The following is a 19,246-nucleotide window of genomic DNA, read 5'->3' as shown; positions in this document are numbered from 1 at the left end:
TGGAGTGGGCGCGCAATTTGGGCGTCCTCCTAGATGCCCGGCTGTCCATGGATGACCATGTGACAGCCGTGGCAAGGGGGGCGTTCCACCAGGTTCGCCTGGTGCGCCAATTGCGCCCCCTACTGGACCGGGATGCCTTGCGCACAGTCACTCATGCGCTGGTGACGTCTCGCTTGGACTACTGTAACGCTCTCTACATGGGGCTTCCCTTGAAATGCACCCGGAGGCTGCAGTTGGTCCAGAACGCAGCCGCGCGGGTAATTATGGGGAGTACTAGATACTCCCACGTGACACCGCTCCTGCGCGAGCTGCACTGGCTTCCTGTGGCCTATCGGGTGCGTTTCAAGGTTTTGATAACTATCTTTAAAGCGCTCCATGGCTTAGGACCTAGTTACTTGCGGGATCGTATTCTGCCCCATACATCCCTGCGACCAATTCGCTCGCACAGAGAGGGGCTCCTCCAGGTGCCGTCCGCTAGACAATGTCGTGGGGCGGCGCCTAGGAGTAGAGCCTTCTCTGTGGCGGGCCCAGCCCTGTGGAATGACCTCCCTCCGGATATTAGGAATACCTCTGACCTCCGCTCCTTCCGTATTAAGCTTAAGACCCACCTATTCCAAGCAGCTGGCCTGGCTCAACTTTGATTTAACCATATCGCTCCTGACGGGTTTTTAACTGGGTTTCTTAATTACATTTAATTTCTAGGGGTTTTAAATACAGTATTTTAATTGTTTTTATTAATCGATCTCCTCCTTATATATATGTATGTATGTTTTAGTGTACCTTGTTATATGTTTGTTTTGTTTGCATATTTATTTCGAATGTTTTGTTGTACGCCGCCCCGAGTCCTTCGGGAGAGGGCGCGGCTAAGAAATAAATATATTATTATTATTATTATTATTATTATTATTATTATTATTATTATTATTATTATTATTATTATTATTATTATTATTATTATTATGAGCTTTATGCAACCATGGCCTACATGATAGTAGATTTCCCACTACTATAATATAATGTTGAAGTGGGTTCTTGACATGTAAATTGTGCCACAATGTTGGTGGAGGGTTATTCCTGATAAAGTTAAGCTAGAAATCTTTTTCAAAATGTCTTACATTTGCAAAATCAAGGGTGTTATATACTCAGAGCGTCCACCAGCAGGTGGCGCTAGAGAGGCCTTACCAACGCTCTCTCCGGATTGGACAATCCAAACAGATTCCAGGGCGGCACGAGCTACGAGCTCCTATTGGTTGCCGGCCTGACAGCTGTAGAATATAAATAGCTGTCAACCGGCTTGTTCTCAGTTCAGTTGCTAACGTTAAATAAACCAGTTAACTGTTGCTGTGGTCTGTCCAGTTATTACCTGATACTTAATACTGGTGACGAGGATGGGATCGCTTCTATTATATTAATGTAATTATGGGTATCACTTTACATGCTAAACATAGTATATTTTTTACATTGTCCTATTTGAAGACAGCCTGATAAAAAAATCTGTGTTTTTAGTTGAGCAAATAGCCTAATTCCTATCTTCATATTTCAGAATTTTTTTAATTTAATCATTATTAACTTGAAAAGTAATAGAATCAAATTTTAATCACATTAGTTAGAAGTTAATCCTGTTGAATTTTATGAGACTTACCTATGTCTAATTATTTAATAGCATAGCATAGCATGGCGTGGCCTTGGCGTGGCATAGCGTGGCATGGCATGGAATGGAATAGAATAGAATAGAATAGAATAGAATAGAATAGAATAGAATAGAATAGAATTCTTTATTGGCCAAGTGTGATTGGACACATAAGGAATTTGTCTTTGGTGCATAGGCTCTCAGTGTACATAAAGAAAAATAAAATAGAATACATTCATCAAGAATCATAAGAAACAACACTTAGTGATAGTAATAGCAACTTAGAACTGAGGAGAAACTTCCTGACAGTTAGAACAATTAATCAGTGGAACAGCTTGCCTCCAGAAGTTGTGAATGCCCCAACACTAGAAGTCTTTAAGAAGATGTTGGATAGCCATTTGTCTGGAACGGTATAGGGTTTCCTGCCTAGGCAGGGGGTTGGACTAGAAGACCTCCAAGGTCCCTTCCAACTCTACTATTGTATTGTATTGTATTGTATTGTATTGCATTTATTGAAGATACAGGTGAAGATGGGTGCCAATTGGTCAGCACAGACTTTTAAGCAAGAAGGAGTTATCTTGTCTGGGTTTGCAGCTTTTCCTGGCTTTTGTCTGGGAAATAGACCTTGCACTTCCTTTTTTGTGATCACTAGGGGTTGTGAACCCAATGGGATGGGGCCAGTTGTAGGAGGCATGGCTGTTGTTGGTTGTGTCTGAGATGAGGGTTGTAGAGATAGGTGGCTGTAGTTTCCTTTCAAACCTGCAGTGAAACACACTCAGGTCATCTGCCAGTTGTTGATTTCCTTCAGCCTGAGAAGGAGGTTTGCCGTAACTGGTGATATTTTAAAGAGTTTTCCACATGTTTGCTAATTTATTTTTTGAGATACCTTAGTCTTTCAGAGTAGCTTCTTTTTACTGCTCTTATCTCCCTTGTTAATACATTTCTGGCCTGATTATACAGCATTCTATCACCGTTTCTGTAGGCTTCCTTGTAACGATGTAGCTGCTTAAGTTTAGCTAGGAACCAACGTTTATTGTTACTGTATATTTGCAAGTTCCTGGTTGATACACATCTTCACAGAAGCTGACATATGATATTACATTATCTATGAGTTCATCCAGGTCTGCGGAGGTATCTTCAAAAATATTCCAGTCAGTATAGTCAAAACAAGCCTGTGGCTTTAGCTTTGCCTCCTCAGTTCAAGTCCTCACAGATTTAATTGTTGGTTTCATGGTTTTAAGGCTTGGTCTGTAAGCAGGTACAAGGTGAATCATGCAATGATCAGAGTGCCCCACAGCTTTTTGTGGTAAAGACCGATAAGCATCTTTCAAGGTTGTGTAGAAATGGTGTAAAGTATTCTTGCCTCTAGTTGACATGCTGAACTTATTTTGGTAGCTTTTTCCTTAAGTTACCTCTGTTGAAATCTCCCAAAATAATAGGAAGTGAATCAGGGTATTTAACTTCAGCCCACATAATCTGATCAGATAGAGTTCGTAATGCATTGTTTACACAAGCTTGTGGGGGAACATAAACAGCAATTAGGTGAAATGAGGAAAACTCAGGTGGGGAATAGAATAGTTTGCAATTGATAATCAATGTCTCTAAGTTGACATCACAGAATTTCTGTAGTATAGTTATGTCTCGGGACCAGTGGTTGTTAATATATAACTGCCTATATCTACGTATATTAGAAAAAAAGAAGAAACTGATGTATAAGTTTATATTGAAGCTCAGCTACAAAATTGCAAAAAAGCTGTTAAAAACCAAATCTATTTTTGTCTGCCACCGGATGAATCATTTCTTTGTGGCTAAGATACAAAAACTGAAGTAAGATTTTGGGTTAATCATTCACAAATAGTATTGTTTTCTTCCTGCCTCAGCTTTATTGGGTGAGTGCATTATCATTTACATAGTCTGGAATATGTTGCTTTATTATTGTAATAATCTTTAATAAGCAGTCTTTAGGAATACTATCTAAATACTGCTAATTTTGGTGACTAGATTTCAAACGCCACTGACATTCGAAGAAACATTTTGTTTCAGTGCTGATTTAACTCTCTTCTATGGGCTTAAGAAATTGCTCTATAGATTCCAATCCATTTTTAACTGTAGCAATACTGCCAGTCGGGTGTTCTACAAATTCTCCTTCATCTTTGTTTCCCCCCATCTGTTCCAGAAAAAGTGTACATCATTGTCCTTTCCATGGGTGGCTTGTTAAGGACATGAGGTTATCATTGATAGGCATTTTGTATGAGTTCCTTCTAATGAGTGTCCCTCATGCAGCATTTGACACCTTCCCATTTGGTGTATCCAATGGTAGATCATCATAATGACCCCATAATCCATTGTGCGGTGGAGTCTGGGCAACTGAATGGAGCTTAGTGTTTACTGGCTGGATACCCTTCCAGTCGCCAATGCGGAGTTACGTTCAGCAAATATAGTCTCATCGTGGTCAGAGAGAAAAATATCTGCCTCTACCTAGGATCAAACTCACAGCCTCCTGATTGTGAGGAGAGCGCTCCACCTCTAGAGCGCTATCACACCACTCTCAGGTGTGTCCAATGGTAGATCTAGTGGAGAAAAAAAATCTTTCTTTTTCTCACCACTTGGGGTAAAAGGGGGAAGGGAAAGGAAGGAGAGGAAATGAGGGAGGGAGGGAGGAAGAAAGGAAGGAAGGAAGGACTACATTCCAGCATTTCACCATGCAACCAGAAAGCTTGTAAACAGCAGAAAAAATGCCTAGGTTTCACTGAACCTGTAAAAACAAACCATTCAGTATGAAGGACTATGTCATAGAGAAAGGGATACTTCCAAACCTCTTTCATTACTTAAGTAGAGTAGAGGTAGTTGCCTATAAAGAAATGAAACTCATCTCTGCTAGTGTCATAAAATATGACAAAGCGCTATTTTTTTCCCATTTGGAGCAAGAAAAGACAAGTAGACTTTGCTTTCACAATAGTTTGAGGGCAAGTGGAGGAAAATGGCATATGTTCCTGTCCCTGGGAAATGGTTAGTGGGTCCCCACACTTCTTGTGGGGAACAAGTAGAAATAGCAGATATGTGTCCTTTGCAAGTATGGAAAACAAAGTGTAGTTTTCTAAAGTGTTCGAATACAGCACTTTGAAATGTTTAATGTCACTGAGAATGGCAGGAAGTCGCTTTTATGTTTAAATATTACAACAATACTACAACAATAATTACTGAAATTCATAGATATGAAAACCTTCGCCTTTTCAGATTGTCAGTAAATGTTATTCAGGAGAAAACTCTCTGATTCTGATAGTTCTATTTGGCATATTTAGTGAAGACTTTATTTGGCAAGTATGTTTGGACACTCAAGGAATTTGTCTCCTGTGCAAAAGCTCTCATTGTATGTGCAAAGCAACAGAATAAGGATGATTATTACCATATAATCACCATAATAGTAATAATATGCGGGGGAATTAAGAACATTAATAATAAGAATAAATCATAATGCTACAGGCATACTACTTTGGTAAATACACATAGACATTAGGCAGCACTTTGAGAATTAGGTGTTGAGGAAAGTAATGTCCTGAGGTAAAAAACAACAACACGTTCTGTCTCACTGACTGGTTGTTTTGGCCTGCAGTGCCCTATAGCACCATTTACAAAGTATGTGTAATATTGAACATTTAATACAATAAAGTCAAATAACGCACCCTAAAGCAAGCGATAAATGATGGTTCTTGTAATTTAGAACCGGCATAACTACCAGTTGCACAGTAATAATTTTCATGTTAATAATTATGTAACAAATATTAGAATGGTCGGTCAAAAAACACAGTTTGGGGAACTGGGGCACTTGCTCAAGTGGGTTTTTTCCACAGCAGTCTTTGCTGGCTCACCTCAAAATGTGACCAAGCTGTGGGAAGGGAGTCTGTTTGTCAGTCAGATTTTTTTTTTCCAGTTTTAACTTTTACCTTTCTGCTGATTTTTCTCTTGATTGCAAAAAACACTGGATATATATTGATTTGAATTTTTTTTTACCCAAGCATATAGAATGAGCCCCAAATACATTCTTTTATAGGCTTCTGCTCCTTGGATCTGACAGGGGACTCCGATCTCAAAATCCCATGTGGTAATTCATAGCTTTTATAATGCCTACAAAGTAGCAATACTGTTAATAGTACTACTATTGAAAATGTTTTTTTGATGGGTTGATACAACTCTTCAGTTTTAATTTATAGGTTGAAATGTCAGCCTATAAAAGTAGAATATCTTACAATCCTGATATAAAGTGTTTTCAATAAAATTTGAGCATGGAACTGCAGATAAATAAATATCTTAGTGCAGAGCCTATGGCAACTGAAAATCAATATATCAGTAAATTAATTTCAACAATGTTGTAGATGAAATAGCATTACTAATTCATTTTTATGAAGGATCCACTATTAATTGTGCCATTATATTATGTGTTCATTTTATAAACTTCCTCCCTCCCTTCCTCACACTTCTCAAAGTGATAGTGTAATTAGTAACATGGTGATGAGCTATACCCATATGACATTTTACAATGCAGTAAAAATACAATCAAGTATAGTCAAATATCCATAATATATATTTTCAAATAATACAATACAATAAGATAAAATAAAGTATAAATAACAACAATAACAAATCAATGGTATCAACCTCTGGAGATTCCTCTAAACAATTCAGTTTTTAAAATCTTATGGAAAACCAAGAACGAGGAGGCAAATTTAATTTCCACCACCAATTCAGATAAATAAACAGTAAATATATGAACTCAGTTACTACAGGACTTTAAAATATTTTAAATAATATTACATGAAACAAAACTACAAAACTATTTTTTTTCTTTAAACATATTCTCCTACAGATTTCTGCAAATAGAAGTTTAACAAAATTCTCAATTTATATTGCATAGGCTTAGAACTTTTCTGTCTTCCTGGCTGGGAATTCTGTGAGCTATGGTCACAATATTGGGGCCAGGTGAAGAAAGCTGATACAATAAATGGAAGCCTGTAAATCAAGGTCCATCCCAGATTGCTTTCAGCTTTTGAAAGTATATAGGGGAGACTTCTACATACAAATAGATATAATCTCTCCCAAACATACTGTACATCTAAGAAAACAAGAACAGTGATACACTCACTGTTCTTACATTCTTAACCATAATGTTTTTGCCTTTTGAAATTAACTACTTGTAAGATTTCAATTTACATTATTTAACCAATTCAGAATGTAAAAGGCATGAACTACAGTTTAATCCCCCCATTATTATTTTTTAGGGAAATAGGAATTCTAAAAGCATCTATTTTAAAAGTCCTTTATAAATATATAATAACAATTACAACAATCTATAAATAAGTATAATAAAAACTTCAGCAGGTGTTTATTTTCAGTTCTGACACCTGAAATTCTTTTGGCTTTTTTCTGATCTCATGGATGGAATTGTTTGGCTAATCCCACATGAGACTCCTGGGATGTCTAGTTGATCCGGTATCTAAAGTAAAATGGAGGGAGAAAGAACAGAATTTAAAATATTGCATCTTCAGCACCGTATCTCTAGTTCTTATCTCTATACAAAGACTTGTTATCTCTAGCAAGTCCACTTTGGTTTAAGAATTTGGCTTAATATTTTATCTCTATTCATATGATCTCTAAACAACCACTTGCTTTTTTGATCTTTTTGCCAATCCTTTTGAAGAGAAAGAGTAGTAGTCTGGAAGATATATCACTGTTTTTATTTTAAAATACTTTTTCAGGGACTGGTGTGTTGGAGGCATTGTTGACTGCTTGTGATTGTCTGGATTAGTCTCTGCATTTTTCTTGGTACAATTTCAGAAGTGGTTTGCCATTGCCTGCTTCCTAGGGCTGACAGGGACTGACTGGCACACGATCACCCAGCTGGCTTTATGCCTAAAGCAAGACTTTGAAGTCCTTCAGAGTCTAGTTTAATGCCTTAATCATGGCACAAAACTGGCTTTCATTAAAGCACAGGAAATTCTCATCTAATGATGATAATTTGGAAGTGGCTATTTGATAATTAGACAAAGTGGTTGCTAAGTGAAATAATGAACTATGGATAACTTCTTACTTCATCTTGCTTTTGCTTAACCCCAATCCCTTATTTAAAAGAAAGAGGAAAGAATCAATAAGCTCAAAGGCTATTCACTGTCATGACTTTTACCCATGGCTCTACTTTTTGAACACAGTATGGGAGGAAGGGAAAAAACGCAGGGGAGTTAAATATTGAATTATTATTGCTTGCAATATTCATTCCTCCCCAACTCTCCCTCTCATCATACATTTAAACAATTTTTCCATATATTTGAAATATCCAGTGGCCTGAAAAATCTCCTTGACAAGAGAGGACAAAAAATAAATAAACAGTTTGTGCTTCACAGTCTTATTCAAATGTCAGTATTCAACAATGCAAGTTAATTAATTTAAGATTTAGAGAAACTCTGTTGTGTTAACTTTCTTTCTCAATATTTTTTAAAGAGTGGGGGAAAGCTAGTAACTCCTCAAAAGTTTCTTCTCTGAAGAAAATGAAGCATAAAAGCCATCATTTTAGTAGATTGAATATATTAATTATGGGAAAAAATAAAACTTTGGGAGATGATAGGGAAACAGCATATGGTTAAACTGTAGGAGGTGACTTGGTTGAGGCCAAGGGAGGGATTAAGTGTGTTATCAGGCGTGAGTCCCTTCATTCCCACAAGAAGTCCAGCCCACCTTGAATTCCACTGACTCTTATGTATCACCAATTTACTTTGATCATTATTAGTTCAGATTCTTGTAGAGAGTGTTAACATAAATAAACCTGCATTCATTTGAACCGCTCTGGCTCCTGATTTCTTAGGCAAAACTAGCAAAACAGACATTTTGTTTATTGTATGTTATGAACAATATAGCAACATCATGTGGCTGTATTGTTCCCCTTATGAATCACTATCAATAAAAATTGTTGTGTTTTAAAAAATTATTAGTTAATGTGTGCAAGTAGATATATTAGGAATCCGAACATTTGTATAATAAGGTTTCTCTTGAATAATCTATTGTGTGCAACACATTTTTTTTCTGCCTAAAAGAAATATTCAGGTTTTACAAATAATATAAAGTGACTGTAAAAAAAAAAAACACTAATATAAACCCATGCAACAAAACTGTTGCTGACCACTAAAAATAAGCTCTATTTAATGATACCTGCAATCTGACCAATTGCTCCAAGCAGAATGGCTGTTATAATGATCCCGGGATCGAATTAAGCAGCGGTAACCAGAAAAGCGACACCGTTTCTTAGTAATGGTCATGATGTCTCCATGTTGAAGTAATAATGAATGATCAACTTCAGAAATCTGAGAATAAAATTACAACTTTCATTTAATGCATTGTAAATTCATTTACCAAGCACATAAGCCTAAAAAGCATAGTTTCCAGAAAGGATGTCAATTCTCCTAAATGGAGATAGACAAGGATGGAGGCGTTGAATTTCATTCAGTTCAATTCTGATTATATGTGAATCTTGCTCTTGTTTTAAGAGTAAAAAAAATGAGAATTATAAATCTCTCCTCGTTCTGTTTTCATAACAAATCAATCAAACCTAGAGCTGCAGTGGTGCAGTGGTTAGAGTGCAGTACTTCAGGCTACTTTTGCTGACTGCCAGCTGTCTGCAACTTGGTAGTTCGAATCTGACCAGGCTCAAGGTTGATTCAGCTTTCTATCCTTCTGAGGTGGGTAAAGTGAAGACCCAGATTGTTGGGGCCATATGCTGACTCTGTAAATTGCTTAGAGAGGGCTGTAAAGCACTATGAAGCAGTATACTAGTCTAAGTGTATCTAGTTGCTTTCAGGTTCAGTTGAGATAATGTGACTGGTAAAACCTAGTGGGATCTGTGATCACATGAGGATTTGAGCCTAGGTCTCCTTGATCCTAGTTCAATACCTTTATCCCTAGACCTGATCCCTATAGATGATCTTTCCAGATTTTCATTATGCCCAGTAAAATACATGAAAAGTGCTAAAATTGAATTGGCTGAAAATTCATGAGATTATTATCAGGCACTAGAAACTGAATCCTTGACATTTCCCAACCTTCACTATTCGGAGGTAATGTCTTATGCTATGGAGCAGATGAAAAAAGATCACTGCCTTCCAAATGCTCCAGATGTATCTATACAGAAAAGCAACAGGAAGCAACAATCCTAAAAATATGGATCCTTGATTTGATCCAGAAAATTCATTTTTGAATGCTGATCTAGGCCATTGTATGCCAAGAAAAGTAGACACGAAGACAATTCTCCTGTGCCTTCTGCTGAACACTTTATTCTCATAGTACTGTCTTATGCCTTAGTACACTTACCCATGTTGTATGGCTGTTATTATTCTCATCTTCTTTACTACTCCCTCTTATAGGTATCATTATTACGATTATTATTACCCTGTTGCTTTGCATGCACACTGAAAGCTTTTGCACTAGAGAAGGTGTGTCTAATAACACTGTGTGTCTTATGTGTCTAATAACACCAGGCCAATAAAGTATTCTATTTTTTTTTAGAAATTGTATTTTAAACACATAAACAGAACAAGACAAAGATTGAAACAACAAAGGAACAAAAAATATCTATCATAGTAATCATACGTATTCTATTTCTATTAATTCACCCAAAATACATGAGATAAAACAAAGATAGACAACTTGATACTTGTCACAGATTTTGAGTTTCTTCAGCCAATTTGATTAAAATTCAATATTTCAGAGATTTGTATCCAAACTTATATTGGACAGCAGACCTGCCTACACTAGATTGTCTGCTTCTAGTTCATCAATTATCTCATTTCCTGTTCTCATTATTATCATAGTTCTGCAGCTGAGTGTCGTAAAATATCTTCAAAGAAAGTACATGTGCTTAAAAAAATTACCTCTTCATTATTGTGGAAAACGATTTTGATCTGGTAAGTAAGCCCAAAATAAGAAACTGGGGTGCTCCAGGTTGTAGGATGTAACAAAATTAATGTGTCATTTCTGGTAACCTGGCACAGAGAAATATCCGGCTTTACTGCATAAAACAAGTAAATGAATATTATATGTAACGGTATCTATTTTAGTTAGACTTTTAAATTATTACATACTGTTAACATTTGTCATTTTTAATGAGCTCAGAAGGATCACATTTATTTTAAGGCTGCAATATGAATGCATATTAGCTACTTGCTCTTTTATTATGGGAGAAAACTGGCAGGAACCAACTCAATATATTTGAATATTTCAGAATAAGAAAGGTGATGGTCAAAGAAAGGTGACCACCCGAAAGTTCTTCTTGAGCCAATATACTGTATATGTTTCCTTGAAGTTTACAGTATAGTTTTTGCATGAAAATCTGGGTTGACTATATCAGAATTAACACATTTGTGGACCTCTAAATATTCTGGACTACAATTCCCAGAAGCACCAATCAGCATGGCTAATGATCAGATTAAGGGAGCTTGAGTCCAGTACATTCAGAAGGAGCTCACCCAGATTACATATATGTCCTTAAAACTTTATGCACTTTGATCATCATAAATGTGTCAAATTTCTGTGAAAATTAGCCAGGTGATCTGTGTGCTCACCTTGGCATGTAGTAAAAAGATTAAGCAGGCCTGGTTATTAACTGATTTACCTGATTAGTACCTGATACTCCTACTAATTGGAATTACCTTGGGTAGGAAAAGAAAAGCAACAGCAAATCACTTCCAGACAGTTGTCAAGAAGCTATTTGAATGTGATCATAAAGTTATAGAAGTCAAACTCAACTTGAAAGAGATTTGGATTTGAACTGTACGGAAAATCAAAGACATTGTAAGCCTGATGGGCAGGATGGTTTTCAAATGTAAACATTATCCCTGAAATGAGATTACAATTAGACAATCCTGATTTGGATAAGTGCATTGTTTATTCTTCTCCCACAAATTGTTTTGATTTCAAAAAAAGCCATTCAGAAATTTTCATTGGGAAGTGACACCTTCTTTTCTCTCAAAAAGGCTCACAAATGAGCTTATGTTGTCCTCTACTGTCCATATTATATATTGCAGCCAAAAGGAGAAATTATTTTTGTAGATGGAATTTATTTATTTATTTTTTGTTCTCAGCCTGTTGAATTGACAAAATGAAGTATTTTACATGACTTACAGATATCCTTGATAAAGAAACTTCTGGTATGTTTTTCATAGACAAATACATCCGTCAAAAAAACATGAAGAAACACTGCAATTAGTCCATACTCCTCAGTATATGAACAGGGATTTTCTCTTCTGCAGGAAGCTGAATATTCTGTGTTTGTTTTGTCAGACTTAATGTCACAAATCATTGGTCCTGATGCAGACCTGCATTTAAAAACAAGATCCAACTTAGCCAGGATTTCTATCTCTTTTTTTTTAACTAATTATCAAATTTAAAACATCAGCAATGAAGATAAATAAATATAGACTTCAGAAAATAAGTTCTAGAAGGTTACCCTTGTATAATTGTTAGTATTGTTAGTTACACTGAATTCTCTCATGGAATCAGAACATTGAACAGCTCTATCCCACAATTAGTTTTCATGGATTAGATAATTTTGCCAGTAGATGAAGACTACACATTGTAATAATCATGAACGTTCACGTTGCTCTAGCTTAGACAATATGAAAAGCCCAATGCTATCAGCCATTACATTATTGGCTCATTCATCTCTTAAAGAATATTTCATATACAATGCTTCACTATATATTCTACTTCATTAACAAATTTGATTTTATTGAGTTTAATTGACATCATTCTAAAGCACATAAGCAATCATTCCTAATTCTACTGAAGTTTCAAAAGAATGAGAATTGTACTATGACATTGCTGCTCCATGTTTCTTGCACTGGAATATCACATGAAAGTGCTTAAGAGACAGAGTTTATGTCACAGTTCAGGCTTCATCACTTGTCCCTTTTTCACAAACATCTTTCTGATTAGGGTATTTGGAAGATGCATCCTTGCCCGATTCTTGACCTTCCTTTTAACCTGCATATAACAATTGTATGTGCAATATAATGATACATTAAATGACTTACTTCATTTGATTTTCATCTTCATATTCAATCTGAAATTTCAGGTATGGATTTTGACTCTGCACTTTCCAAAAGCATGTGAAGTTCCCTGAATAATTATTTGCTTCACAGTAGAAATAGACCTTTTTTTCTGGATCTAGAGGGCAAAAATAAAATGGCCTTAAAGTACAGCATGTTTTGGAGCATGCTAGTGACTATTTTTAATTTATGATTTAATGCAGGGCATTTTCAGGGCATTGAAAGCATCAAGATGAATAAAACAATATAAAAAATTATTTTGCGAATATACACAAGTAAATTATATTATGGTACAATGTACATAATAATTCTGATCCACAAAAATATATATATCTCAAGTTTGTTTCTGAATGTTCATGCTATTCTGTCTTTCCAATCATTTGAATTCTATGTTATTAATATTAATTAATTAAATGTATATACTTTTTCCCACTGTCTCTGCAAAAACAGGAAGAGGTCTAGCCACACCTTACTCTTGTTGGTGATAATTTTTCTTCTTTATCGATAGTGGAAATACAGTATTATTACTAATCCAAACAATATTCCAATATTCTTGATTAGAAAAACCCTTCTCATTCCCATCCTTAATTCTATTCCCTTTCCACAAGCAGGTAAAGAAACGTAAACAACCTTGCTGTTTGTGCATTGAGAAATAAGTTGTGTTTGTCCATGTGAAGGAAGCATTGGGGAAGGTAATTATTTTCATTCTCTTCCTTCAGGGAAGAAAAACTGTTTCTGTCTTTCCAGAAAGGAAGTGATGATGATAATGATGATTATTATTATTAGAGAGAGAGAGAGGGAGGGAGGGAGGGAGAGAGGGAGGGCAAGATTGACAAAAGGACATGGGCATTTAGGACTAGGCTTTCTGTCTCTAAAGTTCTGCCCATGATACAAAGCATCCAATTCTTGATTGCATTCCATATTTAGGATTCTTGTGCTAACAAATCCTAGTGTCAAGGGTCTGTATATAATGGCTTACTATTGGATAATTTTGGGGTCCTACAAGGTATATAGAACATCTGCTTCCTTAGCTAACACTGTTGGATTAAATATAATTTTGGGGGTCTCAATTCTCATGCTGAAGCTGTTTCCTAACTTTGTCACAGCTTGATGACAGCTATCAAGTCCATATAACTATTCCTAAACATCTTAATTTGGGGGATAGCCACCTGCCAGGTTATTGTAAGCATGGATCATTGATCAGATCTGTGGGGCAAGAGCAGACAATAACACTTACTACTTGTCCTCAATTTATACTGCCATTCTTTTTTTAATAGGTTGACCAGTCAAACACTAGAATGTTTCTTTTATAACATGCTGGACTATTTAGGAGCCAGAGTAAATACCCTTCTTCCTTATAAATAGTAGCAAAACTGATAAAATGGTATACCAAATGAACTTGGGGGGGGGGGGGGGGAGAAAAAGCATTAAAAGAAAAAAAACCTCTAAAAAAATAATCCCCAGGTTTTGCATAATTGGGTTTTTGTTTTTTTGTTTTTTTTGCACGTCAGGCAAATGTTATTAGTGGAACATCATTGGTAATAACAACTGAAGCATTGATTTTGGAGCCCAACAGGGAAATGGAAAAAAGAGACATTTACTTTAAGCCTGATCATTGGACCTGCATATTGATGCTTTAACTTTGTTAACTTTGTATTGCATTTTTCAAATATAATATGAATGGATGCATGTCTAGTGGGAGAAAAAGAAATGGCATAACTGCTGTGGAATTGTCTAGCATTTTGATCTAGACAGAATTTTCTTAAAATGGCTTCATGGTTTAGATCAGTCAATGTGAGAATTGGGAATGATCGTCTTAAGAATGTAGTGGATCCCTTCATTTTGAAATTTAGTTCTCACAACTTATTCAACTCTGTAGAAGTAGGAAATCTATCAGATTGTTTGATGGAATCTGAAAAATTCCTGAATACTTTTAGAGAATGGGTAACATTTTGGGTTTTTCTGCTAAATCACTTCAGAACCCTGAAAAACTTGAAACTGCTGGACTAAATTTTATTGACAGGATCTCTAAACTGAGAAAGAACTGTGAGAAGCACTCCACAATACCAATATCCCAAAATACCTTTATGGGTCTCGGCACAGAAACATTTTATAGGAAAGTAACAGAAGCTAAAGAGAAATGGTTAACCTATTGAGAGTTGTTTGAACAAGAACGTGGAGAATATAAGATGAAATCAAGAGAACAATTGGTTGCATAGGGATTTAGTTTTTACTACTTTTTGTATGCATAGCTAAGAGAAAGATTCAAGATAGATAACAGAACATTTGAAAATGAGTATCAAAAGACAGAATTTGAAACTGAATTATATACAAATGATGAGCAAGTAATTGCCAAAAGATTTGCTAAAATTTAAAATTGCAGATGAACAAGTGAAAAATGTATGGTAAAATGGCTAAGAATTTTGAATATAAAATATTGTTGGAATAGTAGGGAAATTTATATTATGCGATAATCTAAATGAGAATATTTGTCTTACTTTTATCTTGTTAAAATTCTTCAATAAAGTTATATTTTAAAAAGAAGAAACAGTACACAGTATTGATACTGCTCTGAATCTTACCTTTCTTGAGGATTGGTTCATCTATTTCTCCTTTTTCATTCTTTTTTATAATGTAAACAGCATTGGAACTTAGAAGCTCCTGTGTAGTGTTACTCCAACAGGTATAATTGCCAGCATCCGGAGTCCCTCTAACTCTTATTGTCAAAGTCCTGCCATTTCCTACCCATTTCAGGTTTTTCTTCCAACAAACCGATCCATGCTGACTTTCAGATGTGTCGCAGATGAGTGTCAGGTTTTTGGGAAGTGCTGAATTATCTGAAGACCACTGGTATTCTACAAAGTGCTCTGAACATTGTAAAATCATTAAGTTGTAAAACTCTAAAAGGCAGGCAGTGGTCAACCAACTGATTCATCTAGAACCCAGTGCATGAAAATGCTAACACGTTCTTACATTACATCACTTAGTTTTAAAAAGTAAAGATTATACCACATGCAAATCAAAACAGTGCTCGTCCTTAAGCAGCTATCATAGTGAACCCATGAACAAAAGGCAACAGCTTCAGAATAATCTAATAAGGTGTGCAGTTTGGGTAAGGCTCTGTTTCTACCTCTGACCTGAAAGAAAACTTGGCATGGATGCAAATTAATATTTAATATCTCCATATCGGAGGTTCATCTAGCAGAAGAAGGTACATCTAACTGGCCCAAGAAGAAGTTTGACTGCGGTGGCTCCTTCCCTGAAGAACATCCCTGCAGAAATAAGATTGGTCCCCAATTTGACACTCTTTCACAAGACCTGAAGAACTGGTTTTGCCAATGGGCCTGGAGGGTCCAGAATGGGATGGAACTCATCAACTCATTATTTGATTGATTGTTGTCATCAGGGAATTGGAGGGTTATTGCTTTTTTAAAAAATATTAAGTTTTTATCTTTGTAAACCACCCAGAGTCACTGAAAGTGAGTTGGGTGGCCATATACATTTTCTTAAATATGTAAATAAATAGTGAACTCCCATGTACATCTCTTATGTGATAACATTTTTCTTTTGCTTTTGGTACAGAGTTACAAATAGCTGGCAGCATAGACATTGTATATGATCATTTAGTACACTGTAGTTTCATTTCTATCTCGAATCCTTGTGCAACAGAATATTCTATTCAACATTTGCAATATTCCTACAAGGGATGCTTGTAGTTGCTCATTGACAAATCAATTACTGCCATAGACTTACAGATAGTCTTCAACTTGTGACCAGAATTGGGACCAGAATTTCTGTTGCAAAGCAAGGTAGTTATTAAGTAAGTCACACCTGATATTAGAACTGTTTTTACTATGCTAGGTAAACAAATCACTGCAGTTAAGTGGATCACACAGTTGTTAACCAAAGGCAGCTTCTCCCATTTACTTTGTTTGTTAGAAGCCAACTGGGAAGGTCAGAAATGGTGATCACATGACCCAGGGCACCGCAACTAGTGGTGCAATTCAGCTGGTTCTATCTGGTTTGAGTGAACCAGTAGTGGTGGGGGCGGGAGGCTCTACATACCTAGATGTCATCATGTCCCGTTTTTACAGTAGTGGAAGTAAGTTGATTTCACCCTTGACCATAACCAATGCAAATACATGCCCATTGCCAAATGCCAAATTTTGATCATGTGACCATAGGGATGCTGCACAATTCTTAAGTGCTAGGACAGGCTGTAAGTTTTTTCAGTGCTATTTTAACTCTGAACTGTTACTAAATAAACATTTGTAAATCGAGGACTACCTGTATTCCATGTGTGGTAGTTGCCAATATTTATTAAGGGAGAGAAAAAAATGAGGTATGTTTTTCTTTTTTCTTTCTTGCCTTGTCCTAACCTGATCAACAAACTAAGACCATCCTGGAAATCACTGCTGTTTAAAAAGCAGCATAACTTCCTCTACATTTCTATTGTTATTGAGCAAGGAGAAGTCAACCACATCTTCTTCCATTTGCTTCTCTTTATTTATTGCAGGAAGATATACCAAACACAACTATTCTGGAAAGTTAACTATTTCCCTTGCACCCGTGACATGTTCTTGCAACAACATTTAATAGAAAAGGTATTTGATTTTTCAGAAGTGCAAGCAACGAGAAATCTTTGGACTATACTGGGGTGCAGTTTGGGTTTGGCTACCGAAACTCCTGAATCTTTAATTAATTATTGAATTCTTCTTTAACATAAGAGTTAAACTGTTTTATTGCAAAGTTTGGGCAGACGTGAACATCATGACTTTAAATCAATTGTTCCACAATGATTATTTTGACTTTTTTCCCAGCTACAAATTGAACTTGGTGTTCTGAAGACTTGGCTCTTCCACTAGAATGAGACAGAGTAAAGTCAGGAGGAATGTGGTTGAGGCATTTGTGTTTTTAATTGATTGTTGCTGGTTTTATAACTATATATTTTTATTGGTTCTAAGCTATGCCAAGTTGGTTTTAAAATGGACAGCTATACAAATATTATTACTGCATATATATATTTTTTCAAAAGAGGCATATTGATAAGCAACATCACCATTTGGAACGATTGGCCTCTCCCTGCGAGGCATAGGATGATTGTACTGAGTTTGTTTTGCTAAGGATTTTAAGGTTTATAAAGTGTTTTATGGTAAAGATGTATTGAAAATAAATCTTTGGGATTGCATTTGAAGTGCTCTAAGGCCTGCATAGCAAAACCATACATAGAGTTAATTTGGTGCAGTATGTTTTGGTGAAGAAGATATTATTCAAGTCTATTCTTAGTAATAGAAGCTTACTAGGACAGTTTCATGCAAAACTATCTGGATTGTTATGGAGAAAAATTGGAGGAAGTGTACTGTGTATGCAGGGGTGGGATTGAAAAATGCCCGGTTGCTGGGTAGGTGTGGCCTACTCGGCTTCCTGCACCACAAGGGGGGGGGGCAGTTTCACTCTCCCCAGGCTCCGGAAGCTTTCGTCGAGCTTCTGGAAGGGCAAAAATGGCTTCCCTGGGCTCCAGAAGCCCTCCAGAGGTGGGAAATGATCCTGTTTCTAGACTTCTGGGAGGCCCATTTTTCACCTTTCCATAGCCTCCATGCGAGCCCTGCACTTACCTGGCATGATGAACGGGCCACATGGAGACTCCTGGGAGGGGTGGGGCAGAGTGGATGGAGCCAGCCAGTCCTTGCAACAACCAGTTTGGTGAACTGGATGCAAAATTAGCATCCAGTTCACCTGAACTGCAAACCGGCTGAATCCTACTCCTGTGTGTATGTTATTTTAAGTTCCTGGATGTAAAATGGAGTCTTATCAAGTAATTAATGCATGGAAATTTACTACAAAATTTCATTCCAAAACTCAGTGACATACCACTTGCTCTTATTTCTTGTGTTGCTTCTCTGTGAGCAACCAAAGTCAGTGTAAACATCAGGATAAATACGATGAATGTCATCTGTAAGGATAAATAAATAAATAAAAGTAAAGATTAAAAAGAGCAACTCTATATATGATTGCACCAATCATTATTTAAGAAGCTTGCATATTATATATATATATATATATATATATATATATATATATATATATATATATATATATATATGTGTGTGTGTGTGTGTGTGTGTGTGTGTGTGTGTGTGTGTGTGTGTGTGTGTGTTTGTGTTTGTGTTACAACCCCTGGTATGCCCAAATATAGGAGGGAGCTCACTCCTCCCTCTTTCTGTCCTTCGGCTCATCACAGAAAACCATCCAGGCAGAAACCCATATTTTTATTTTTAATGTTGCCTTTTTATATTTGTGTTGTATTTGTGCTGATAAATAAACTAGTCTCCCTTTATTTATTTATCAGCACAAATACAACACACACACACACACACACACACACACACACATATATATATATTCATGGATTTATTTACATTGTGAATTATCTTCCTCTGTATCTTATGAATTGACATCTTATCTGCAATGTATTTTCTTGATACTGGTAGCAATCTTTAATAAAGTAATCCCATTTACAATCATGGCA

General features: G+C 36.2%; 1 protein-coding gene across 1 annotated transcript in view; it reads right to left on the bottom strand.

Annotated features, from left to right (window-relative positions):
• LOC309398138 (interleukin-12 subunit beta-like) overlaps window positions 1-18,670 on the bottom strand; it is a gene marked incomplete at both ends in the record, with an annotated part of 68,695 nt that extends 50,025 nt beyond the window's left edge. Inside the window, 6 exons of the mRNA XM_081964728.1 lie at window positions 8,828-8,979; window positions 10,543-10,679; window positions 11,792-11,985; window positions 12,703-12,835; window positions 15,300-15,584; window positions 18,589-18,670. Coding sequence (XP_081820854.1) covers window positions 8,828-8,979; window positions 10,543-10,679; window positions 11,792-11,985; window positions 12,703-12,835; window positions 15,300-15,584; window positions 18,589-18,670 — 983 coding nt within the window. The remainder of the gene's footprint in view (window positions 1-8,827; window positions 8,980-10,542; window positions 10,680-11,791; window positions 11,986-12,702; window positions 12,836-15,299; window positions 15,585-18,588) is intronic.
• Between the last annotated feature and the right edge of the window lie 576 nt (window positions 18,671-19,246).

Source organism: Natrix helvetica (genome assembly GCF_964273705.1).
Source record: "Natrix helvetica genome assembly, chromosome: 1".
Lineage (NCBI taxonomy): Eukaryota > Metazoa > Chordata > Lepidosauria > Squamata > Natricidae > Natrix > Natrix helvetica.
Note: the sequence above shows the minus strand (reverse complement) of the source record. Positions and strands in the feature narration are given on the sequence as shown.